This window comes from Oncorhynchus mykiss, chromosome 1 (genome assembly GCF_013265735.2).
Source record: "Oncorhynchus mykiss isolate Arlee chromosome 1, USDA_OmykA_1.1, whole genome shotgun sequence".
Lineage (NCBI taxonomy): Eukaryota > Metazoa > Chordata > Actinopteri > Salmoniformes > Salmonidae > Oncorhynchus > Oncorhynchus mykiss.
Window position 1 is genome coordinate 19600966 of NC_048565.1, and position 27174 is coordinate 19628139.

At 41.3% G+C, this 27174-nt stretch overlaps 2 protein-coding genes across 3 annotated transcripts; one reads left to right on the plus strand and one right to left on the minus strand.

The window, feature by feature from the left end:
- Positions 1–4198: 4198 nt before the first annotated feature.
- LOC110502819 (DNA polymerase epsilon subunit 4) lies at positions 4199–19229 on the minus strand. Its single transcript, XM_021581178.2, has 4 exons — positions 18771–19229; positions 8539–8623; positions 7869–7910; positions 4199–4457 (listed from the first exon to the last, which is right to left on the minus strand). The coding sequence occupies exons 1-4, from the start codon at positions 19020–19022 to the stop codon at positions 4441–4443; spliced, it is 396 nt and encodes a 131-aa protein (XP_021436853.1). The 5' UTR covers positions 19023–19229; the 3' UTR covers positions 4199–4440.
- On the plus strand, positions 19220–27076 carry LOC110502681 (serine/threonine-protein kinase NIM1). 2 transcript variants are annotated; one of them, XM_021580947.2, is made up of 4 exons: positions 19220–19680; positions 22704–23018; positions 23770–24038; positions 24302–27076. In XM_021580947.2, exons 1-4 carry the CDS (start codon positions 19659–19661, stop codon positions 25055–25057), a joined length of 1362 nt encoding a protein of 453 aa, XP_021436622.2. In that variant the 5' UTR covers positions 19220–19658; the 3' UTR covers positions 25058–27076. The 2 variants fall into 2 exon arrangements, with proteins under 2 accessions (XP_021436622.2, XP_036819605.1); XM_036963710.1 differs by lacking the exon at positions 19220–19680 and having other exon boundaries at positions 21715–23018.
- The last annotated feature ends 98 nt before the right edge of the window (positions 27077–27174 follow it).

A 27174-nucleotide genomic window follows, 5' to 3' on the forward strand; every position in this document is an offset into this window, starting at 1 on the left:
CTCTGTTTACATCCATGGCTCTCCCTGCTGCTGCTCCAGTATTGGCTCTATTCCCCTCTCCTCCCTCTCTCCTCTAGCTTCATCTCCTTCGCCATCACTTCCCTGCTAAACTGGCTCCCAGCAGGGTGCATACTGCTGACGGTCTAGTGTAGGTGTTATTGTGTCTTACCTTCCACTGCGTCCAGGAGAACGACAGTCAGAGAAATAACAGTCACAGTCTGCAGCAGAAACATGGTGAGCCTGACAGGGAAGTTCTCCGCTGTATTACCTTCCCCTCTATTGCCGTGTCTCTTATATTCCTCCCTCCCTCCTTTTCCCTCTCCCTCCTGCTCACACTCTCCCCCTCCCTCTCTCTCCCCTCCCTCATCCTCCAGTGCCCCACTAAGAGTGTTCATTTCTGTCTTTCCCACTCTTCAAAAGGTGCTTTCCAAAGATCTTAAAATAATTCTGATTTATGGCATTCTCTAAGGCGGTCATGAAAAGTGATCTACCTTGTTGTAGGTGTGACCCACTGCTAGAGCACAATACATCAGTGGGGGCTGCTGAGGGGAGGACGGCTCATAATAATGTCTGGATCGGAGCTAATGGAATGGCATCAAACACCTGGAAACCATGTGTTTGATATATTTGATACCATTCCACCTATTCCGCTCCAGTCATTACCACGAGCCCGTCCTCCCCAATTAAGGTGCCACCAAACTCCTGTGCAATACAGGGAACACCACACAGCCTGTGATATAAATAGTGTAAGACAAATGTTACAGTGTACTGCACAGGAGGTTGGTGGCTCCTTAATTGGGGAGGAGGGCTCGTGGTAGTGGCTGGAACAGAATCATATCAAACACATGGTTTCCATGTGTTATCTGCCATTCCATTTGTGCCGTTCCAGCCATTATTATGAGCCGTCCTCCCCTCATCAGCCTCCACTGGTGTCCTGTAATACATTCATGTGTTTTTTATCCATGTAAATGACTAAGGCATCAGTAATACCGACATGGTTCAAAATACAAGACAGTTACACGCAGCCTGTTTCCAAAACCAACCACCACCGTCCGCTTGAAGGCTTTAGCTTATCTGTGGTTCAAGCATCAACAATTCACATTATTAAAGAGTGAGTTGAACCAACAGCAGCAGGGTGTGATTACCAGGAGAAAACACAAGTATTAGGTGTGTCTGCTCCTGTTATGGTTTTCATTGAAACTAAACATGTTAAAAACAGATGTCAATAGTCAGACGATGACATAAAACGGCAACCAGCTCTCTACCATTAGACAGATCACAAGATGAGAAATATGATCTGCCAGACGAATGTACATTATAGCTTCGATATTTCATAGTCTCAACTGTGACAGACTTTGTATAGAAGCGATTCTCACATTCTCAATACAACACCTAACAACCTTGTCAAGAGGTTAGGACCTCTCTTGGTTTAATGGTAAAGGTCTTGGACTGACAAATGCAAGTCTCAGAAGGCTACCCCATGAATTTAGAACATTTGGTGTCAGAAATGGGCATCTAAAGTGTAATAGCAAAAGTTGGCAAGTGCATTACTTAATTGCCTTTGGGACCAGTGTGGGACAAGCCCCCAAATTCACAAATATAACTAAATAATAAAATGTCAAATATAAAATGGCTTATGTTAGAGGAAATGGATACAAAGTTAACGCTGGTTGGCGTTTGAGGATTGAATGACCTGGAGACCCAGAGTGGTGGCTTTGGGAAGAGGCTGTTTGCTTTGGCAGGTTGGGTGTCATTAGAACCCAGCTGATGCTCCCTACGATGTCAGAAACCTCCCTTCTAACAAAGCAATGAAACTATTGCAGAATTACAGCACGTTCTCTAATGCCTTTGGTATTCAATTAAATAAACGAGGTTGAAAAAGGAAGTGGAAGGAATGCTATAAAAATATTTTATACATAAAATATACACAAAGTTAAAACTGAACAAATGAAATAAAACCCTTGTCTGAAAAACAAACAAAAAACTGGAGGAAAAAAACAAGTTTTGGACAAGAAAGCCCAAATAACCTTTTGGACTGGAAAACCCAAATAACATTAGTCTTTTCATTTTGAGACTGAATACCTACTGTTTAATGTACCTTAGAATAAATGCTTCCAGTGAATACAAGGAAGTGTTAAGCTATTAACTACTGTAACGTTAAGACACTTAATTTCTTGTTTTGTATTTTACAGCAGTAGCTACTGGAAATGTATTGTTCTATATAATTATGTAGTTGTACAAAGGAATAATACACACCTGGAGAGAATCCCAAATTCAATGAATAGTCAACATGGTAAAACACACCGCCAATGAATACAGGACAAATGATGCTTTAAATCTCTGCTGAATGATGGGATTTAGGTAGTGGCATTTATTAAGATGACAAGGCAACAGTGTAATCCCTACTGTGTGCATACCTGAGCCCTGGAAGTGAAACTATGCAGTCTGTTGAGGGGTGTGGAGGGGGCAAGAATTCAACCCTTAAGAAATCAGGTTTGGAATATTTCAGCTGCAAAAACATACCTTCCCCATTACTCCAGTCTGCTCCTGAGCCAAACACATTTTATGCATATCTTTGGGGCGATTAATAGATCATTGTAAAAGTATTCAGAAGACCACAAGTGACTGTAAATCCACCTATGAAGTCATGGACTAAACCAGTGTTCCTCTGAGGAGGTAGAGAGCCGGAGGAGGGATAAGTACATCCTGGGGATGTTGTAGGGCAAGGATAACTATACCTGTGGTCCAGGCCAGGGCTGTTTAACCCAAAAGAGTGTTATTAACTAGGCAAGTCAGTTAAGAACAAATTCTTATTTACAATGGCGGCCTAGGAACAGTGGATTAACTGCCTTGTTCAGGGGCAGAACGACAGATTTTTACCTTGTCAGCTCGGGGACTCGATCTAGTGTTAAGTTAGGTTTCAGGGGGCATATCTTTGTCCAATTTTGAGATGCATAATTTATCAAGCACATAACATACAACTACAACATACAACAAATATAACAACTAGATGTTCTATGCTGCCTGGCATTCTTCCGGTGGGAGTAGACTGGAACCCTTTGAGGCAGTCCTCAAACTAACATCTATGGTTCACACAGGATTGTATTTATATACTGTAACACTAAACCTGAACGTGTTTGGTTAAACATAGAAATCAATTATTTAAAATCATTGCAACACTCAATGGTCTTGACAGTGCTCATGTGGGGAAACAGAACACTTTTCCAAAACGGATGTGTCCAACAAAAACTGCAAAAATAAAAACATGTCAAATTGAGAAGGTAGGGGACCTTGTAATAAATAATCCGCCCAATTTTACTGGTGCTAGGAAATAAATTACAATGACATTAAATGAGTGAAAGTTGTCAGAAATACTGAAAAGTAACCAAGGGATGAGTTACACCCATCAGATTTGATATATGTTTAATGAAGTGTGTGTGTGAAGTGTTCATTAGAAATCATTTGGGAATGAAATAGATTGTTCTGCAGCAATATAATGCATGGCAGGTGGGCTAAACTGCACTCAACCCACTACTCTGTTGATACACTAAAGCAGAACCTATTCAGGAATGCACAAGGAGCACCTAAGATGTTGTGTATTTTTTTTGTCCAGCCTTGATTTCCTCCAGATACATTTAAATTTGCCATAGCTCCAGACCACCAGCACAGCCACTTTCGCCCACATGTGTGTCTGTCCTGGCGTGAGCCATCGTAATCTTCAGAAAAGCTCATATTATGCTTTTTTGATTATGGACCTGTCCTGCAGCTCAAGTCCCTCTCTCTGGCCCGATAGTTTATAGAAACAGCAAAACAAACAGGATATAATGGTATGATACGTAAATATAGTCTCTAAGCTTGGAACCTGCAGACAGAGTAATAGATATTAGGAAAGGAAATGCCCAACGTCTTACCCCTTAGTCCGCAAAATATAGACCTGGTCATTTGCTAGACCCCCTGTAAAGCATTGTGTCTGCTAGAGGTTTTAAATGATTTTGGCTGGATAGAATTTGATGTATCGTACTTTCCATTTTATTAAAATGTTAAGTCTATATTTTCCTCACATTGGAAACTGGCACAGTGTAGTTGTTGCCTAAACAGCTGGACACTACGGAACACTAAATGAAGATGGATGCATTTCTTTTGAAAATAAATTACACTTCCCAATAAAGCTTTCTTGATTAAAACGACAATTTTTAGATTTACAAACATTTGTATGATTTATTTCAACACACCTCACATTACTTACAACAAAAAAAAGTCATCATCAATGATGTCAGTATATACTGTACATGTTCAGGAAGGGAACTCCTTGCAACCAGTACCAAAACCTTCTCAAATATGTAATTACCAACTCAGTGATGTCACTTCAAAAGCAAGACAGGTCAGTCTGGTTTCCAAATGCCTCTGATCTTTGAACTGCCTTCTTTCTTCTGAGAGTGTCTAGGCATCGAGAGTACCTTTAAAGAGAACATAGAAAAACTAAATATTGTCAACCATACTATACAAATCTATTATTAATATATACTACCGTTCAAAAGTTTGGGGTCACTTAGAAATGTCCTTGTTTTTGAAAGAAAAGCTATTTTTTTTACCATTAAAATAACATCAAATTGATCAGAAATACAGTGTAGACATTGTTAATGTTGTAAATTACTATTGTAGATGGAAAGGGCTGATTTTTAATAGAATATCTACATAAGCGTACGGAGTTCCATTATCAGCAACCATCACTCCTGTGTTCCAATGGCAAGTTGTGTTAGCTAATCCAAGTTTATCGTTTTAAAATGCTAATTGATCATCAGAAAACCCTTTTGCAATTATGTTAGCACAGCTGAAAACTGTTGTCCTGATTAAAGATGCAATAAAACTGGCCTTCTTCAGACTAGTTGAGTATCTGGAGCATCAGCATTTGTGGGTTCGATTACAGGCTCAAAACGGCCAGAAACAAAGAACTTCCTTCTGAAACTCGTCAGTCTATTCTTGTTCTGAGAAATGAAGGCTATTCCATGCGAGAAATTACCAAGAAACTGAAGATCTCGTACAATGCTCTGTACTACTCCCTTCACAGAACAGCACAAACTGGCTGTAAACAGAATTAAAAAAAAAGAGAAGTGGGAGGCCCCGGTGAACAACTGAGCAAGAGGACAAGTACATTAGTGTGTCTAGTTTGAGAAACAGATGCCTCACAAGTCCTCAACTGGCAGCTTCATTAAATAGTACCCACACAACACCAGTCTCAACGTCAACAGTGAAGATGCGACTCCGGGATGTTGGCCTTCTAGGCAGAGTTGCAAAGAAAAAGCCATATCTCAGACTGGCCAATAAACAGAAAAGATTAAGTTGGGCAAAAGAACACAGACATTCATGAGATGCAGAAAAAATGAAAAGATGCCGGAGGAGTGCTTGACACAAGCATGGTGGAGGCAATGTGATGGTCTGGGGGTGCTTTGGTGGTGGTAAAGTGGGAGATTTGTACAGGGTAAATGGGATCCTGAAGAAGGAAGGCTATAACTACATTTTGCAACGCCATGCCACACCCTGTGGACGGCGCTTAATTGGAGCCAATTTCCTCCTACTTTATTATTATTTATTTTTTCTTTCACCTTTATTTAACCCGGTGGGCCAGTTGAGAACAAGTTCTCATTTACAACTGCGACCTGGCCAAGATAAAGCAAAGCGACAACAACAACACAGAGTTAAACAAACGCACAGTCAATAACACAATATAGAAATCTATGTACAGTGTGAACAAATGTAGAAGATTAGGGAGGTAAGGCAATAAATAGGCCATTGAGGAGATATAACTACAATTTAGCATTAACACCGGAGTGTTAGATGTGCAGATAATGATGTGCAAGTAGAGATCCTGGAGTGCAAAAGAGCAAAAAGATAAATAACAATACGGGGTATATGAGGAAGTTGGATGTGCTATTTACAGATTTACTGTAAATAGCACACCTGTAAGCTGCTCTGACAGCTGATGCTTAAAGTTAGTGAGGGAGATATGTCTCCAGCTTCAGTGATTTTTGCAATTCGTTCCAGTCATTGGCAGCAGAGAACTGAAAGGAAAGGCGGCCAAAGGGGGTGTTGGCTTTAGGGATGACCAGTGAAATATACAGCAATCGGTTGAAGAGCATGCATTTAGTTTTACTAGGATTTAAAAGCAGTTGGAGGCCACAGAAGGAGTGTTGTATGGCATTGAAGCTCGTTTGGAGGTTTGTTAACAGTGTCCAAAGAAGGGCCAGAGGTATACAGAATGGTGTCATCTACGTAGAGGTGGATCAGAGAATCACCAGCAGCAAGAGCAACATCAGTGATATATACAGAGAAAAGAGTCGGCCCGAGAATTGAACCCTGTAGCACCCCCATAGAGACTGCCAGAGGTCCGGACAACAGGCCCTCCGATTTGACACACTGAACTCTGAGAAGTAGTTGGTGAACCAGGCGAGGCAGTCATTTGAGAAACAAAGGCTATTGAGTCTGCCGATAAGAATGCAGTGATTGACAGAGTCAAAAGCCTTGGCCAGGTCGATGAAAGCGTCTGCACAGTACTGCCTTTTATCGATGGCGGTTATGATATCGTTTAGGACCTTGACCATGACCAGCTCGGAAACCAGATTGCATAGTGGAGAAGGTATGGTGGGATTCTAAATGGTTGGTGATCTGTTTGTTAACTTGGCTTTCGAAAATTTTAGAAAGGCAGGGCAGGATGGATATAGGTCTATAACAGTGTGGGTCTAGAGTGTCTCCCCCTTTAAAGAGGGGGATGACTGCGGTAGCGTTCCAATTTTTGGGGATCTCGGATGATACGAAATAGGTTGAACAGGGGTTGCAACCATTTCGGCAGACCATTTTAGAAAGAGAGGGTCCAGATTGTCTAGCCCAGCTGATTTGTAGAGATCCAGATTTTGCAGCAGGACAATGACCCAAAGCACCGCTCCAAACTATGCAAGAACTATTTAATTTCATTGTTATTTTCTCAACCATCTACACACAATACCCCATAATGTAACACAATATCAGGAAGGCATTCCTAATGTTTTGTACACAGTGTGATAGATACTGTCTGTGTGTGTGTGTCTATCACACCGTGTACAAAACATTGGGAACACATGCTCTTTCCATGACAAAGACTGACCAGGTGAAACCTATGATCCCTTATTGTAGATGAAGATGATGATTTAGCCTTGAGACATGGATTGTGTATGTGTGCCATTCGGAGGGTGAATGGACAAGACAAAAGATTTAGGTGTCTTTGAACAGGGTACGGTATTAGGTGCCAGGCACACTGGTTTGAGTGCTTCAAGAACTGCAACGCTGCTGGGTTTTTCACGCTCAACAGCTTCCCGTGTGTATCAAGAATGATTCACCACCCAATGACATCCAACCAACTTGACAACTGTGGGAAGCATTGGCGTCAACATGGGCCAGCATCCCTGTGGAATGCTTTCGACACCTTGTAGAGTCCATGCCTGACGAATTGAGTTTGTTCTGAGGGCAAAAGGGGGTGCAACTTAATATTAAGGTATTCCAAATGTTTTATACACTCAGTGTAATATATATAAACTATATATTCACTTTGGATTGTTATTTCTTGATTTTATTATATGTATTTGCAAGATATTCTACTGCACCTTTGGAGCTAGTAGCATAAGTATTTTGCTGCACCTGCTACAACACCTGCATATACGTGTACGCGACCCATACACTTTTATTTGATTCATTACTGATTCAGTACAGCCACTGAATCAGGCAAATGCATCACAGCAGAATCATCCGATTAAAAAAAAATATCAATTTTATGAGGAAAAAACATGGTAGAGGTTTAGTAAAGAAGCATCCTTGGAAGAAAATGGAAGAGAACTTACCTTCCAGAAAAGCAAACTCATCTATGGCCTCGATTGCATTGTCTGTTAGTGGAAAAAACAAAAACAATAGTTAGGAACAACTAGTCAAAGGCTAGCCCAGGGGTAGGCAACCCTGTTCCTGGAGTGCCGCTGGTACTTTGATCAGTTTGGCGACTGCCTAAATTCAACACACCTGGTCTTCTAGGTTGGTTAAATCAAAAACTAGGGTTGCCTTCCCCTGGTCTAGCCTAAGTGGCCACCATTCCTGGTCCTGTAGAGTTAGGCCTATACCTGATTTAACTTACCAAGGTCTTAGTGGTGAGGAAGAACAAAAGCCTGCACACCAACTCAAATACAGTTTTGCTGTACACACTTTTGCTGTAGCCCTAGATAAACACCTGATTCCTCTTGTTAATGAATCATCAAGCCCTCAATGAGATGAGGTGTGTGTCCTACAATAAAAGTGTTTATTGTTGGTGGGAGTTGGTGTGCAGGCTTTTGTTCTACCTCAACACTAGGACCTAAATCAGTTGAAGCAGGTATAGGCCTAATACGTGTTTAGTACTGGGATGGAACTAAAGTCTGCAAACCCTGTGGCTCTCCAGAACCAGGGGTTGGTGACCATTACACTAAGCATATGGTATATAGGATCAATGTTTGGTCTACAACATGTCCACTTGACATTACTAACCTAAGTCTTTCCTCTGCAAAGTTTTCCTCTTTCCTTGCTGGGCATACACCAGGGCATCTTTGGCAATCATCTCAACAAAGAGTTCCTGGAAGACATGAACTGAAGTTTAGTATACAGTGAGTAACATCCAGGGATGTAGTGCTGCCGGAGCGCAAAGGAGTGGCGCTCTCTCACTTTTCAATTTTAGAATACATGGAGCTGGTAAAACTACTTCTGGAAAATTCATTCTAATGATTTCTAAATCAAATTATATTTAATTACCACTAAAATTCCATGAAAAATGATAGGATGACAAACCAAATAAATACAGTGCCTTGCGAAAGTATTCGGCCCCCTTGAACTTTGCGACCTTTTGCCACATTTCAGGCTTCAAACAAAGATATAAAACTATTTTTTTGTGAAGAATCAACAACAAGTGGGACACAATCATGAAGTGGAACGACATTTATTGGATATTTCAAACTTTTTTAACAAATCAAAAACTGAAAAATTGGGCGTGCAAAATTAGTCAGCCCCCTTAAGTTAATACTTTGTAGCGCCACCTTTTGCTGGGATTACAGCTGTAAGTCGCTTGGGGTATGTCTCTATCAGTTTTGCACATCGAGAGACGGGAAAAAAATGCAATTCCTCCTTGCAAAACAGCTCGAGCTCAGTGAGGTTGGATGGAGAGCATTTGTGAACAGCAGTTTTCAGTTCTTTCCACAGATTCTCGATTGGATTCAGGTCTGGACTTTGACTTGGTCATTCTAACACCTGGATATGTTTATTTTTGAACCATTCCATTGTAGATTTTGCTTTATGTTTTGGATCATTGTCTTGTTGGAAGACAAATCTCCGTCCCAGTCTCAGGTCTTTTGCAGACTCCATCAGGTTTTCTTCCAGAATGGTCCTGTATTTGGCTCCATCCATCTTCCCATCAATTTTAACCATCTTCCCTGTCCCTGCTGAAGAAAAGCAGGCCCAAACCATGATGCTGCCACCACCATGTTTGACAGTGGGGATGCTGTGTTCAAGGTGATGAGCTGTGTTGCTTTTACGCCAAACATAACGTTTTGCATTGTTGCCAAAAAGTTCCATTTTGGTTTCATCTGACCAGAGCACCTTCTTCCACATGTTTGGTGTGTCTCCCAGGTGGCTTGTGGCAAACTTTAAACGACACTTTTTATGGATATCTTTAAGAAATGGCTTTCTTCTTGACACTCTTCCATGAAGGCCAGATTTGTGCAATATATGACTGATTGTTGTCTTATGGACAGAGTCTCCCACCTCAGCTGTAGATCTCTGCAGTTCATCCAGAGTGATCATGGGCCTCTTGGCTGCATCTCTGATCAGTCTTCTCCTTGTATGAGCTGAAAGTTTAGAGGGACGGCCAGGTCTTGGTAGATTTGCAGTGGTCTGACACTCCTTCCATTTCAATATTATCGCTTGCACAGTGCTCCTTGGGATGTTTAAAGCTTGGGAAATCTTTTTGTATCCAAATCCGGCTTTAAACTTCTTCACAACAGTATCTCGGACCTGCCTGGTGTGTTCCTTGTTCTTCATGATGCTCTCTGCGCTTTTAACGGACCTCTGAGACTATCACAGTGCAGGTGCATTTATACGGAGACTTGATTACACACAGGTGGATTGTATTTATCATCATTAGTCATTTAGGTCAACATTGGATCATTCAGAGATCCTCACTGAACTTCTGGAGAGAGTTTGCTGCACTGAAAGTAAAGGGGCTGAATAATTTTGCACGCCCAATTTTTCAGTTTTTGATTTGTTAAAAAAGTTTGAAATATCCAATAAATGTCATTCCACTTCATGATTGTGTCCCACTTGTTGTTGATTCTTCACAAAAAAATACAGTTTTATATCTTTATGTTTGAAGCCTGAAATGTGGCAAAAGGTCGCAAAGTTCAAGGGGGCCGAATACTTTCGCAAGGCACTGTATGTATGGCAGCCTAGAGGTAAATGGTGGTTTCTTCCCTGTCTTATCTCTGGCAGTGGCTAGAATGATTAACTATAGGCTGTGTGTGTGCACTGCGGAGACCTGTAGGAGGCTTGACCACTTTGGCCAATTAGAACTCTGAAAAAAGTCAAGTCACTGTGTGTCTGCCTTGATGTTCATAAAACTCCACGAACCCCCTCTTGTGCAGTGGAACCCAGAACAATGTGTGATCACTTGTTTACAGAGACAGCGTCCTGCCGAGGACACCCAAACCAGTAGCCACCGCAAAGCTCAAGGAGCCTGACCCTCTCTGGAAGTTGCTGAATAATTGCTTGGCTATTGGTTGAGACGTAGGGCCCGTTCTAGCTTGGTATGTCAGGATGGGCAATTGGAAATGTGAATTGGGCCAAGTTGGAGGAAATAATGCAGTTACAGAAATACAGGGGGTGGAGATTGGGGTGCCTTGTGAGAATTGGGGGGTGTGAACAACGTCTAGTATTAAGGAAGTCTCAAGGTATTGCTCGCCTGAGGTAGAGTATCTCATGATAAGCTGTAGACCACACTTCTACCGAGAGTTTTCATCTACATTATTCATAGCGGTCTATTTACCACCTCAAACCAAAGCTGGCACTAAGACTGCACTCAACAAGCTGTATAAGGCCATAAGCAAACAAGAAAATGCTCATCCAGAAGCGGCGCTCCTATTGGCCGGGGACTTTAATGCAGGGAAACTTAAATCCGTCATTTCCATCAGCATGTCACATGTGCAACCAGAGGGGAGAAGGGAAAAAAGATTCTAGACCACCTTTACTCCACACACACACAGAGATGCATACAAAGCTCTCCCTCGCCCTCCATTTGGCAAATCTGACCATAATTCTATCCTCCCGATTCCTGCTTAGGAGCAAAAAACTAAAGCAGGAAGTACCAGTGTCTCGCTCAATACGGAAGTGGTCAGATGACACGGATGCTACACTACAGGACTGTTTTGCTAGCACTGACTGAAATATGCATACTTATTTTCCACCATAATTTGCAAATAAATTCATAAAAAATCCTACAATGTGATTTTCTGGATTTTCCTCATTTTGTCTGTCATAGTTGAAGTGTACCTATGATGAAAATTACAGGCCTCTCTCATCTTTTTAAGTGGGAGAACTTGCACAATTGGTGGCTGACTAAATACTTTTTTGCCCCACTGTATATACTAGGCAGTGTCAGAGGAAGGCCCAAACATGCATTTCACACTAAGGTGAATATCTGTTATATGCAGCACGTGACAAATAAAATTTGATTTGAAGTAGACAAGGATGGGAAAAGGGTGAGGAATCCTGGGAGGATTCCAGGGAGTAGTTGATTTGTGCCAGCACATAGTGATAGGCCAACAAGTTATTTATGCATTAGTAAGGTTGGCTTCTTAGCGTTCATAGCAATAGTTATCAACTGTACCACAGTTATTGAATGTAAATCACAGAAAATAGATGTTGTGGTGGCAGCTGGAGACATGTATTTGGGTATAAGAGATTTGACATCAAAATAGTTACAAGGTTTGTTGAGAGGTGGTGTTCCATCCTCCCAGGACCTTAGCATGGTGCAGGAGCAGATGGGGTCAAAGTAGTGGAATTGGATAGTGTATATTTAATGAGTAAAGGTGGTGTTGTCTAGGGCTATATTTCACATTCTTAGAGGAACAGGACAAATGAAGAGAATTTAATGTAGGTAGGTCGTGACTGGCCTCACACTCCAGTACAATAGGTGGCGGTGTATGCACCTAAAAGTTGAATGCGATCCACCATCCAAATCCCAAAGAAGGACTGACTTCAGCACCCAAAGACTAGCCCGTAATTACTGTCGGCTAAAGAGCCCCACAGTGGAGGGGTTGGGTTAATGCAGAAGACACATTTCAGTTGAAAGCATTCAGTTGTACAACTGACTAGCTGTCCCCTTTTCATGATACCAATAAAACCATGCAGTCCACCATTTTTCCCATAGGGGATTTTAGAAACACTTCAAATAAGGGCTGTGTTTCATGACCAGCTGGCTAGAGCGTTTACAGACAGAGGTCGACCGATTGTGATTTTTCAACTCCGATACCGATTATTGGATGACCAAAAAAAGCCGATACCGATTAATCAGCCAATTTAATTTTTGAAAATTTGTAATAATGACAATTACAACAATACTGAATTAACACTTATTTTAACTTAATTTAATACATTAATAAAACCAATTTATCCTCAAATAAATAATGAAACATGTTCAATTTGGTTTTAATAATGCATCAACAAAGTGTTGGAGAAGAAAGTAAAAGTGCAATATGTGCCATGTAAGAAAGCTAACGTTTAAACTCCTTGCTCAGAAAATGAGAACATGAAAGCTGGTGGTTCCTTTTAACATGAGTCTTCAATATTCCCAGGTAAGAAGTTTTAGGTTGTAGTTATTATAGGAATTATAGGACTATTTCCCTCTATACCATTTGTATTTCATTAACCTTTCACTATTGGATGTTCTTATAGGCACTTTAGTATTGCCAGTGTAACAGTATAGCTTCCGTCCCTCTCCTCGCTCCTACCTGGGCTCTAACCAGGAACACAACGACAACAGCCACCCTCGAAGCAGCGTTACACATGCAGAGCATGGGGAACAACCACTTCAAGTCTCAGAGCGAGTGACGTATCAAACGCCATTAGCGAGCACACCGCTAACTAGCTAGCCATTTCACATCAGTTACACCAGCCTAATCTCAGGAGTTGATAGGCTTGAAGCCATAAACAGCTGCTGGCAAACGCACGAAAGTGCTGTTTGAATGAATGCTTACGAGCCTGCTGCTGCCTACCACCGCTCAGTCAGACTGCTCTATCAAATCATAGACTTAGTTATAACATGATAACACACAGAAATACGAGCCTTAGGTCATTAATATGGTCAAATCCGGAAACTATCATCTCGAAAACAAGACGTTTATTCTTTCAGTGAAATATCGAACCGTTCCATATTTTATCTAACAGGTGGCATCCATAAGTCTAAATATTCCTGTTACATTGCACAACCTTCAATGTTATGTCATAATTACGTAAAATTCTGGCAAATTAGGCGGCCCAAACTGTTGCATATACACTGCCTCTGAGTGCAATGAACGCAAGAGAAGTGACAATTTCACCTTGTTAATATTGCCCGCAAACCTGGATTTCTTTTAGCTAAATATGCAGGTTTAAAAATATTTACTTCTGTGTATTGATTTTAAGAAAAGGCATTGATGTTTATGGTTAGGGACACATTGGAGCAACGATATGCACCGCATCGATTATATGCAACGCAGGACACGCTAGATAAACTAGTAATATCATCAACCACTTGTAGTTAACTAGTGATTATGATTGATTGATTGTTTTTTATAAGATAAGTTTAATGCTAGCTAGCAACTTACCTTGGCTTACTGCATTCGCGTAACAGGCAGTCTCCTCATGGAGTGCAATGAGAGGCAGGTGGTTCGAGCGTTGGACTAGTTAACTGTAAGGTTGCAAGATTGAATCCCCCGAGCTGACAAGGTAAAAATCTGTCGTTCTGCCCCTGAACAAGGCAGTTAACCCACCGTTACTAGGCCGTCATTGAAAATAAGAATGTGTTCTTAACTAACTTGCCTAGTTAAATAAAGATTAAATAAAAGGTGTTAAAAAAACATTTAAAAAAATAAAAAAATAACTTGCCAAATCGGTGTCCAAAAATACAGCCATTCCGATTAATCGGTCGACCTCTAACAGACATATTCAATCTCTCCCTATCCCAGTCTGCTGTCCCCACTTGCTTCAAGATGTCCACTATTGTTCCTGTACCCGAGAAAGCAAAAGTAAATATAAGGGTGTTCTTGAGCGGCTAAATGTTCTTTACCATTCGGCCATCAGATTTGCCACCAATGCTCCTTATAGGACACATCACTGCACTCTATACTCCTCTGTAAACTGGTCATCTCTGTATACCCGTCACAAGACCCACTGGTTGATGCTTGTTTATAAAACCCTCTTAGGCCTCACCCCCCCTATCTGAGATATCTACTGCAGCCCTCATCCTCCACATACTTGACCCGTTCTGCCAGTCACATTCTGTTAAAGGTCCCCAAAGCACACACATCCCTGGGTCGCTCCCCTTTTCAGTTCGCTGCAGCTAGTGACTGGAACAACCTGCAACAAATACTCAAACTGGACAGTATTCTCAATCTCTTCATTCAAAGACACTCTTACTGACAGTTGTGGCGGCTTTGCGTGATGTATTGTTGTCTTTCTACCTTCTTGCCCTTTGTGCTGTTGTCTGTGCCCAATAATGTTTGTACCATGTTTTGTGCTGCTACCATGTTGTGTTGCTACCATGCTGTGTTGTCATGTGTTGCTGCCTTGCTATGTTGTCGTCTTAGGTCTCTCTTTATGTAGTGTTGTCATGATGTGTGTTTTGTCCTATATTTATATTTTATTTTTAATCCCAGCCCCTGTAGGAGGCCTTTTGGTAGACCGTCATTGTAAATAAGAATTTGTTCTTAACTGACTTGCCTAGTTAAATAAAAAAATTAACTATATTACTATCGCCACATAGCACTCACTTCTGTAATCATGAAGTGCTTTGAGAGGCTAGTTAAGTATAATATCACCTCCACCCACTTGAATTTACATACCGTCCCAATAGATCCAGACTACGCAATAGACATCACACTGAACACTGCCCTAAGAGGAATGTCTATGTAAGAATAATGTCATTGACTACAGCTCAGCCTTCAACACCATAGTACCTTCAAAGCTCATCATTAAGCTCGGAAGCCTGGGTCTGAACACCGCCCTGTGCAACTGGGTCCTGGACTTCCTGACGAGCCGCCCCCAGGTGGTGAAGGTAGGAAACAACACCTCTACTACGCTGATCCTCAACACAGGGGCCCCACAAGGGTGCATGCTCAACCCCCTCCTGTACTCCCTGTTCACCCATGACTATGTGGCCATGCACGCCTCCAATTCAATCATTAAGTTTGCAGATGACAACAGTAGTAGGCCTGATTACCAACAACGATGAGACAGCCTACAGGGAGAGGTATAGGCCCTGGGGGAGTGGTGCCAGAAAAATTACCTCTCCCTCAATAAAACCAAGGAGCTGATGGTGGATTCAGGAGACCGCAGAGGGAGCACGCTCCCATCCACGAGACCACAGTAAAGAAGGTGAAAAGCTTCAAGTTCCTCAACGTCAATGACAATCTGAAATGGTCCACCCACACAGAAATTTGGCTTGGTCCCTAAGACCCTCACAAACTTTCACAGATGCACCATTGAGCACAGCCTGCACACTGGGCTCTCCAGATGGTGGTGCGGTCTGCCCAACATATCACCAGGGGCACACTGCCTGCCGTCCAGGACACCCGCAGCACCTGATGTCACAGTAAGGCCAAAAAGATCAAGGACATCAACCACCTGCCTGTTCACCCTGATATCATCCAGAAATAGAGGTTAGTAAAGGTGCATCAAAGCTGCGACTGAGAGACTGAAAAACAGCTTCTATCTCAAGGCCATCAGACTGTTAAATAGCCATCACTAGCAGGCCTCCACCCAGTATCCTGCACTGAACTTAATCACTGTCACTAGCCGGCTACCACCCAGTTACTCAACCCTGCACCTTAGAGGCTGCTGCACTAAGTACATAGACATGGAATCACTGGTCACTTGAATAAATGTTTACATACCGTTTTACTAATTTAATATGTATATACTGTTTTCTAGTCAATGCCAATTTGACATTGCTCACCCTAATATTGATATATTTCTTAATTCCATTATTTTCTTTAATGTGTGTGTATTGTTGTGAATTGTTAGATACTACTACACTGTTGGAGCCATGTACAAAGAATAATTTCGCTACACCCGCAATAACAACTGCTAAATACAGTGGGGCAAAAAAGTATTTAGTCAGCCACCAATTGTGCAAGTTCTCCCACTTAAAAAGATGAGAGGCCTGTAATTTTCATCATAGGTACACTTCAACTATGACAGACAAAATGAGAAAAAAAATCCAGAAAATCACATTGTAGGATTTTTAATGAATTTATTTGCAAATTGTGGAAAATAAGTATTTGGTCAATAACAACAGTTTATCGCAATACTTTGTTATATACCCTTTGTTGGCAAAGACAGAGGTCAAATGTTTTCTGTAAGTCTTCACAAGGTTTTCACACACTGTTGCTGGTATTTTGGCCCATTCCTACATGCAGATCTCCTCTAGAGCAATGATGTTTTGGGGCTGTTGCTGGGCAACACGGACTTTCAACTCCTTCCAAAGATTTTCTATGGGGTTGAGATCTGGAGACTGGCTAGGCCACTCCAGGACCTTGAAATGCTTCTTACGAAGCCACTCCTTCGTTGCCCGGGCGGTGTGTTTGGGATCATTGTCATGCTGAAAGACCTAGTCACGTTTCATCTTCAATGCCCTTGCTGATGGAAGGAGGTGTTCACTCAAAATCTCACAATACATGGCCACATTCATTCTTTCCTTTATACGGATCAGTCGCCCTGGTCCCTTTGCAGAAAAACAGCCCCAAAGCATGATGTTTCCACCCCCATTCTTCACAGTAGGTATGGTGTTCTTTGGATGCAACTCAGCATTCTTTGTCCTCCAAACACGACGAGCTGAGTTTTTACCAAAAAGTTATATTTTGGTTTCATCTGACCATATGACATTCTCCCAATCTTCTTTTGGATCATCCAAATGCTCTCTAGCAAACTTCAGACGGGCCTGGACATGTACTGGCTTAAGCAGGGGGACACGTCGGGCACTGCAGGATTTGAGTCCCTGGCGGCGTAGTGTGTTACTGATGGTAGGCTTTGTTACTTTGGTCCCAGCTCTCTGCAGGTCATTCACTAGGTCCCCCCGTGTGGTTCTGGGATTTTTGCTCACCGTTCTTGTGATCATTTTGACCCCACGGGGTGAGATCTTGCGTGGAGCCCCAGATTGAGGGAGATTATTAGTTGTCTTGTATGTCTTTCCTTTCCTAATAATTGCTCCCACAGTTGATTTCTTCAAACCAAGCTGCTTACCTATTGCAGATTCAGTCTTCCCAGCCTGTTGCAGGTCTTCAATTTTGTTTCTGGTGTCCTTTGACAGCTCTTTGGTCTTGGCCATAGTGGAGTTTGGAGTGTGACTGTTTGAGGTTGTGGACAGGTGTCTTTTATACTGATAACAAGTTCAAACAGGTGCCATTAATACAGGTAACGAGTGGAGGACAGAGGAGCATCTTAAAGAAGAAGTTACAGGTCTGTGAGAGCCAGAAATCTTGCTTGTTTGTAGGTGACCAAATACTTATTTTTCACCATAATTTGCAAATAAATTCATTAAAAATCCTACAATGTGATTTTCTTTCTCATTTTGTCTGTCATAGTTGAAGTGTACCTATGATGAAAATTACAGGGCTCTCATCTTTTTAAGTAGGAGAACTTGCACAATTGGTGGCTGACTAAATACTTTTTTGCCCCACTGTATATGTATGTATGTATGTGACCAATAAAATTTGATTTGATGTAGGCTTACCCTGGCGTGACATTTTGATAACTATGTAAATCTCTCTCGGATAAGGTGACGTATCAATATATTCGGCTCTATTTACGCTCAGATTCAAAACTGCTAATTAGCATCAAAATAGACATCATGCAAAAATACAAATCCATGCAAGCTCCACCACGTCATCGCTAACTGATCCCTTTGCTAACAGGTATTGTGTCAATTAAAAAAAAAATGTGCAGAAGACAGTTCACAGAATTGTCCATTTAAAGAAATGTTGCATATCTATTCCTACATCTAGCTAAAATCATAGTTAATCCAGAGAATCTTAGTTTTACCTCAATTTGGCAGTCTTGTCCAAATTAACATTGCAGTTGTAGTTCCTTATGATAGCCACATTAGCAGCCAATTAGCATTTAATTTTTGGGAGGGTAAATACATGCAAATATATTTGTTAGGAGAGATTTACACAGCTATGAAAACGTCGCGCCAGGGTAAGCCTACACGAAACACAGCCCATATTTTAAGTGTTTCCAAAATCCCCTATGGGAAAAATGAAAGGTGGAAAAACGATAGGAACCATTTCCCCGTTTGACCTCTAGGTTTTATGGGTATTATGACATCCTGTGGTACTCAATTAACTAACTACAACAAGGACCATAAATCAGCTGGCTAGCCAGTAGACGTTACATGCATTAGTTCATGTTGACTGTAGGCTACCAAATATGAAAACAAACTATCATACGGGTAGTTACTCCACGTAATAGTTTTAACTTACTGTGGCTTTAGCTATGATAAACACAGACTCTTGACTGGCGAGGGACACGTCTGGGTCGGCTTTCATCAATGCCTTGATGCGGGATAGCGGTAACTTCGCGAGACGGTTCTGGGGAGCTCCTGCAACAGGCCCAGTTTGTTGGTTGTTCTCTCCAGCCTCGTTCCCCCGTGCCTCTTCCTCGCCTTCACATCGCTCTGGTTCCGACTCTGTGGGTCCCAAGGGGGCGACAGAGACTGCAACACTTTCCGCCATTCTCTTGTAGCCACATACAGTTCGTAGCTAGCATGTGCTACTTTCCTAACGTAGAAAATGTGTTCGAATTCGAGAATCACACATTCGAATGTCCCTCCCCTTTCACTCCCGCCAACTATTCCTTGTGTGTGATTGGAGAAATGGCCGACTTCATGAGGCGACGATTGTCTCGAACGGAAGCCAAACAAAGTGTTCACAACTCCTCGGCGCCCCTAAACGTTGTGAAACATTGACTACAGAACACCCACGATGCTGAATAGAAAACATGACAGATCAAGACACTAATTAAGAACTCTATCATATCTGTTACATTCAATTGCCATCTCCATTTCTCTATTGCTGTAGAAATGTGGGCAAGTATTAATTGTTTGTAGCTAGACCTGTCATAAATATTGAATTTGATTGGCCTACCTTTCAATAAAATGTTCCATGTTTATCATTACATTAGATTCACGTGATATAGAAAAGTGCTCCAGCTGCGTGTCCAGAGATTTAGTGCTGCCTTGTCTATATCAGTCTCTAATGGATATTAATACACGGTGATAATAGGATTGGCAGGGTGATGCCCTGAGGTTTAGTGATGGTGAGCCACTCCATTCACACACACTGTATCATTTCTACTGCTGGACTTGAAGGATGAGGGATCCGCAACTACCAGGTAACACTTAAAACTATTATTTTGTGGGTAGTTAGTTATATGCGAAAGAGCATATAAAGTGCATATAAATAACTTTTTGGCTATTTTGTTTATTTTAGATGCAGATGTGTTCATTACGAAAATATGGGTTAACATCTAGTCTAATTGCATGTAGTCTACTTAATTAGGCCTTTAATTTGGTCCCAACAAATTTAGATAAAATACATAACATTTTCTATCAGATCAATAAGACAAAAACAGTCATTTATTATGCCCCAAAACAATATGTCTTGCCATTTCTATAGGCGTTTTGAAATGGTATATGTTACTGCAATAGTAGAATAGAATCAAACAAATTCATCCAAATGGTGGTTTTAAATTGGAATTCTGTGCAAACCTCATTGCTTTTTAGCTGGGAACTCCTGTTATTACATTAATTTCTGAATCAATGTACTGTATAAGGCAACTGCAAGCACAAAACAGACAGCTTGGCAAAAATAATGGCATGCATTTGATATTAGTGTATGTTTAAAAACATTACAGGTTACAGAGAAACTATAAGGAATTGCCTTGCATCAGAATATATTATCACATAAAGTTCAGGGGCACCGATCCAGTTGTAACTGATCATTATGTTGTGTAACAGTTCAACCAGATAGCTTCAGGTAGCACAGGGAGAGAGTACAGTACTGTACCAGTGAGCAAAATTGGTTGAAAGACGTCTTTTCAACGTCTTTTAAACCAAAAATACATATTTTCCACGTCTTGTGCTCTCCCTATACTGAGTGTTATCTATTGCGTTTTCAGTTGTATTTTCAGAACAGAACTAACATCCTAAACTGAGCTCTGTCTAATCCTGACCTGCATTGGGAGTGTTTCCAAAGGGGAGGGCAACATCTTTGATGTGTCAGCATCCATTAAATATAAACCAGATTGAGATGACAAATATATAGAGATGAGCTAAAGCTAAATGTATAAGTATATACCCTTATCACTTTTAAAATGGTTCTGTGCTCATAAAGGGATAGTTCACCCAAATTACAAAATGACACATTGGTTTCCTTACCCTGTAAGCAGTCTATAGACAAGGTATGACAGCAATCCATGTTTTGGTTTTGTTTCCTTTTCATGTTGGCCTACCAATATCAGCATTTTTCGCGCATCATGTCCAAATAATCCGAAAGTATATGAAATTGATTGTGAATGGGATTTGTGACAGGGAAATTAAACCAAAACATGGATTGGTGTCATACCTTGTCCATAGACTCAAATCAAATCAAATTTTATTTGTCACATACACATGGTTAGCAGATGTTAATGCGAGTGTAGAGTGCGAGTGTAGCGAAATGCTTGACTGATTACAGGGTAAGGAAACCAATATGTAATTCAGTCATTTGGGTGAACATTTCCTTTAAGCCTGACTTGCCTAGTTAAATAAAGATGAAATAAAATAAAAAAAAGCCTGATGCACCTGTTGTCTTGGGGCGTCATGACTTTAATAGTATTTTCCAGTCTATTATTTGAAGGCTACATTGGTTCATACTGTAGGCTACATTACAGAACCATGGGATTCAGTCCCATCCTATTTTTACATTTAATTCACATATTCATACTCTTTACAAGAGCAATGTCTAGGGATATCATGGATTTAACATTGTTTAAAAAAATGTGCTTCAATGCCCAATTATTACTTTTGATTCAGTTTATTTCTCAAAGCAGTGTAGGAATGCACAATACAGTTATACTGTACATAAGATTTTGTATAACGCTATAATGGCCTGCCCAGGCCCAAAATTAGATTCTCTGCTCTGACCTCATTAGACCAAGGCCTCATTGGCCAATCCTACCAACTATTATAGATGTTGGTTCTGACCTCACTGTCATATATCTCCATGACCCAACCTGACCTTATCTGTGCCCACAAAATAAATAATGTAGTGATGCTGTGTGTAAGGTCAATCCCCAACACTTTTTATGCTTGGAGCTGATGATCTTCAGTTCAAGTACAAGGCCACATATAATTTAGGGGATAGTGCTTGATGTGCCATATATTGTAATCAGCACTATGCACACATGCCAATCACTGCCTTTTCTCCTCTTACTAGACAGTTTAGTTTATTAATAACAACCATTTAAGAAAATAAGCACACATAAAACTTGAAAAGCCATACATGCACATGAGTAAAATCCTTGAGGATAACACAATAAAGTCTGGGACTTATTTCCATTGTTAAATGCATTGCTCTTTATGTAGTTTTCCTTTCGATTTGTAAATGGTTCGTTATTGATTGATTTACTGTATCTGAGGGACTGAATGATTTGTTTCGCTGGGATAAAAAAAACTAAACAGATCCATATATTTGACCATGGGGAGTTCTTAGAGTCAATACTGCTGTGCTATTTGCTGTGCTAAGTGTCGCTGTCTCCAATATGCACTAGTAAGAATAGTCAATGTCACTTAAAGCTGTTAAGATGATTATTTAGCTGGCCGGACATTCCGTTCAAGTCAACAGGAGTCTCCTGCATGGAGATTAGTGTGAGCCAATCTCATTATGACTGTCCTGCAGACTGCACATTTACCCAGAGGTAATGGTGGAGCTCCACGTCTGCAATTAAATCACCTTTTGTAACGATGACCTAAAATAAATATTGATGGCTATTATGAATCCTTAAGGCCAGTCAGAGCATCAGCAGAGCTGTGCCCCAAGCCTCTAACAAAGAATGCCAGATAGAGAGAGTTATAATATGTGACAGTTTGAATTGATGCTCCTTTGTATCAATGCTCAATTATCAATTTTATCCAATAGGAGCTAACAGGGATAAGAAAGACAGGTAAGTAATTTATATCAATGCATGATAGAAGGGAGAAGTAGGATATTTAAGAAGTTGTGTGATGTTATTTTATGTGAATAGAGCTAACTGGCGAGGCCATAGAACATCTACACACAATAGTCCCAAATCGGAATCCCTGCCATTGAACACAGGGAACCTCACCCAAATTAAAATCTCACCTGTAATTCATTTTTTTCCTTTGGGCCTTTTAGGACTCAAATCCAGACTAGCATGGCCGAAACGCAAGGACAAGGAGGATAAGAAAGCCAAGACAAGTGAGACAAGTGTAACGCCATTGGACAAAACACCGAAAGTCCTTTCAACCCGTCCTATTATACCAGAACTGACCCCAGAACAGAGGATGAGGCAGACACCATTTGAGAGGGTGCTTTATGACATGAACCATGACCAGAGGGTAGTCAACGACCTCATACTGGGCCGGAGGATCTCCTTCTACGAGCTCAGGGGGGAAATAGGGTGTGGGAACTTCTCCCACGTTAGATTGGGTATCCATGCCCTGACTAAAGGTAAGGAGGGATTTATTTGTTTGTCATCTTTTCAGTAGTTGGTTAAATTATTAATTGGTTAATTCATTAATCTAGTAAAGCCTGACTGGTACAGTAACCAGAGTGAGAGTTGAGCAATACAATGTACCTCGTCTCCAATGATATAATCATGTGTTCCATTCAGTACACCAACTGATGCCACTTTGGAAAATGTAACAAAATGGACATTACAGTTCCTATTCAATGGTTGGGACCTGGCAGTATGAAGATATAGCTCTCTAACACATTCCTACTGACTGGTTCCATCTGAGCTGACCCTGTCTCTATCCTCCCCTGCCTGCCACACAGACTCTGTCTCCAGGGGGGTATTATAACAGGGTGGATACTGATGCCAGAGGACAAGGGGTGGTCACCTGAACTAAGCACCTCCTGATCGCCTCAGATCCCCCCTCACCCCCTGTGGTGAATTCATGCTTTATACAGCTCTGTTTCATTTCTGTAGCGGGCAGTTAGAGATCCCTGCAGGGAAATAACACAGGAGAGATGGCGAGATGGGGGGTGGGGAAAAGGAGAGGTCTTCATTTACCCTCACATTCTCCTCTCAGGCACATGTTTCACTGGACGTTATATAATTTGTTGAAGCTTCAAATTAAATTACACCAGTTGCCCTGTCTCATCACCCTTCCTTCTCTCCTATCATTTCTGTATTGGTTTCTCCCTCTCCCCCCCCCTTCTCTCTCTGGGTCTTTCTCTCTCTCACTCCCTCCCTCAGAGAGGGTCGCAATCAAGATTTTGGATAAGCTTCGGCTGGACAAGAAGTCTCAGTCCCTGTTTGCCACAGAGATCAGCTGTATGGAGAAGCTGTCCCACCCTAACATTGTTCGTCTCTATGAGGTGATTGAGACCACCAAGCGCCTGTACCTGGTGATGGAGTATGGTAGTGGAGGAGACCTCTACTCACGTATCACCAACCGGGGGCGTCTGTCTGACCTGGAGACCAAGCTCATCTTTGCCCAGATCATCTCTGCCATCAAACACATGGTAAGCTATAGTCAGTCAAAGCATTGAACAGTAGACGGGCACAGATGTCAATTCCACTCTGTGATTAAGGCAGCTTCCTAACTTGAGGATTAGATGCATAACTTTTGCATAAATCATGCATTGTCTATGGCTAGGATTTGCCAGAATGTATCCAATTATTGTAGGCTATTATTCTTGCTTGATTGATTCAGGGAGCACATCGTAATTTGTAGCAACATCCAACTAACGTACCCCCAACCTACCCCTTTTTGTTATAATTTCAGCATGACAACAACATCGTCCACCGAGACCTGAAAGCGGAGAACATCTTTTACACCACCAGCTACTGCATCAAGGTGGGAGACCTTGGCTTCAGTATCGTGAGTGCTCCATCTGAAGTCCTCACCACGTTCTGTGGCTCCCCACCCTACGCCGCTCCAGAGCTCTTCAAAGACAAAGGCTACGTGGGTCGTTACGTGGACATCTGGGCCTTGGGAATCCTGCTCTACTTCATGGTCACCGCCACCATGCCTTTCCACGCCGACAACCTTGGTCGTTTGAAGCGCTGTATCATGCAGGGAGCCTACGCCTTCCCTGACTATGTACCCAACCCCTGCCAACTGGTCATAAAGGGCATGCTGAGGTCCGTGCCCGCTGACCGTGACCCCATCTCCCTGATAATGACCAGCACGTGGCTGAAGAGCATTGAGTACCCTCGGGCGTACGCCCCGCTGCCCCAGACACCCTTTCACCTGGCTGAAACCTCCCAGGTCCTGTGTGTGGAGGAGCAGGAGGTGAAGTCGGCCCTGTCTGATCTGGGCATCAAGGGAGTCCACCTGCAGAACAACACCTATACAGACAATCGCAGCCCCCTGACGGGGACGTACCGTATCCTCCTCCACCGTGTCCAGAAGAGGAGGTCTGTGGAGGCAGTGGGATACGCAGCCCTTTACCCTGAGGACTTTGGCAGTAAGAACGGCAGGACGACCACTGCTGTTATGGACAAGCACAACCCTACCAGTGTCTGTGTTATCCTATAGACCAGGGATTTTGCAATAGTTTTTGAACCAGGGACTGGAAAATTATGGATATTCTCTTTGGATTAAAACAAACAATTTTGGTGGGCCACTTATAATGAAATTGAACACTTCAGAAGTGAAGTTCTCCCATAACTATGAACTATCTGAGGGACCTGTCAGCAACATCTCAGGAACCAGTGCTGCTCCATGGACCTCCATGGAGGTTGAGAAATAATGCTACAGAGTCTGGCCTCCTGTATAGCCAGGCTCCACCAGAAGAGAATCACAAGACAAACACACACCACAAACGCACACACACATACACACACTACACTCACGGATTTGTTGTCGCATATTCATCGCAGTACAGATGATAGATAGATAAATAGCACCATCTTGTGCTCACATTAATCATTACATTTCAGTACTCCTAAGAAATCTGTGACAGAAAGATACAATGGTGAAAAGGTTAAGATGTCAGGGTTGTAATGTAAAGTACATGAATTATATTGCAGCTTTATGTACTAACAAGGCTACAGTAATTGACTTCAGCTTCAGCTTGTTGCGATGTTACATCACTCAATAGGTCTATGTTTTGTACAATTGGCTTACAGCGAGAGACGAAGGATTAATAATACTATCAGCATCTTCCAAGCCTACTTTGTCCTGTACTTCGTGAAAATATAACTGGGGTCGTGCTCGTGGAAGGACGTGGCTAATTTGTCTTAGCTGTGATACAGGAAAAGTGCTTTGTTCAGATAGCAATTGTAAGGGAGTCAGGCACGAAGCACTGGCCAATGCTCTGATATTTGGATTACAGTACTTAGGTTTATCCTCAAAGACTTGTATGCCTTCAACATTAATGTAAATATAACAAATATAATCTTTAGGTAAATTCACAAGCTCTATTCACAAGTACATTGAAAAATGTGTAAAACATAGATGTTTTGTGCACAGTTCTTTATTTAGGCTATTCAGTGGCTTGGAAGTGCAATGTTTTGTCTGAAGATTAATATCTTTATTATGATATAATGTAATTAAAATACAGTAACACATTGCTTATGTAGATATTTTTGTACGGTCATTTTATAAATGCTTTACTGATATACTTTATGTGGATTAAGTATATCAGTAAAGTATTTATAAAATGTTAATAAATATCATTTGCCATTGGATGTGCCCATTAATGCTCAAGAGAAATGTCATTTAAATATATGCCTGAGATGAGTAAAAAATAATAATATTGCATTGTGTATTGCTATACCATTTAAATAATTAAAAATAAATAAAACATACATATCAAGACAAATTCATTAAAAAAATTATAATAATCAATCACCTCTTGTGAGTTCAGGGGGCATACCTGGTGCTAGTAACAGTGGAAAGGTCTTTAGGGAAGACTGACAAGTTTATATTGTGAGTATCCCCTAAGTGGAAATCTGAGCAGCATTTGAATATCATCTGTGTACTTGAAGCACATATTTGTTCATTTTTTTACATCATGGACATCACAGAACCTCAACATCTTACAGAAAATAGATACTAGAGAGTATGTTGTTCTATTATCAGTCAAAGTCAATAAAAGTATAAAACTTCCAAAGCCTTTTTAGAGGTTTTGCAGGTTCTTATGAGGTCACTCATAACGCAACCTACGCTCTCATAAAAATCAGGACGGTTGGATTGTATAAACATTAGCAGTTTCTCTAACTGCCCTCCCATCTTACTCAACATACATTTCCCCTGAAGCTATTACCACCTCTATGATCCAAGCAGTGATAAAACCTGTCAGCACTTTACCTTTTCTCTCATTATTGTGTGCCAGGTTCTTACAGTTTGTACATGTACCTGTTCTGTTCCTCTCCATTGATTGGCAGTCTGGCAGGGCAATATATTTTGCAATAATGAGATGAACCCCAGTCATGCCTTTGTCAATAAGGATCCGCACCTTAAAAAAAAAAAATGTGTTGAAATTTTTGCTTAAAATCACATACCCAAATCTAACTGCCTGTAGCTCAGGACCTGAAGCAAGGATATACATATGCTTGATACCATTTGAAAGGAAATACTTTGAAGTTTGTGGAAATGTTAAATTAATGTAGGAGAATATAACACATTAGATCTGGTAAAAGATCATTCTA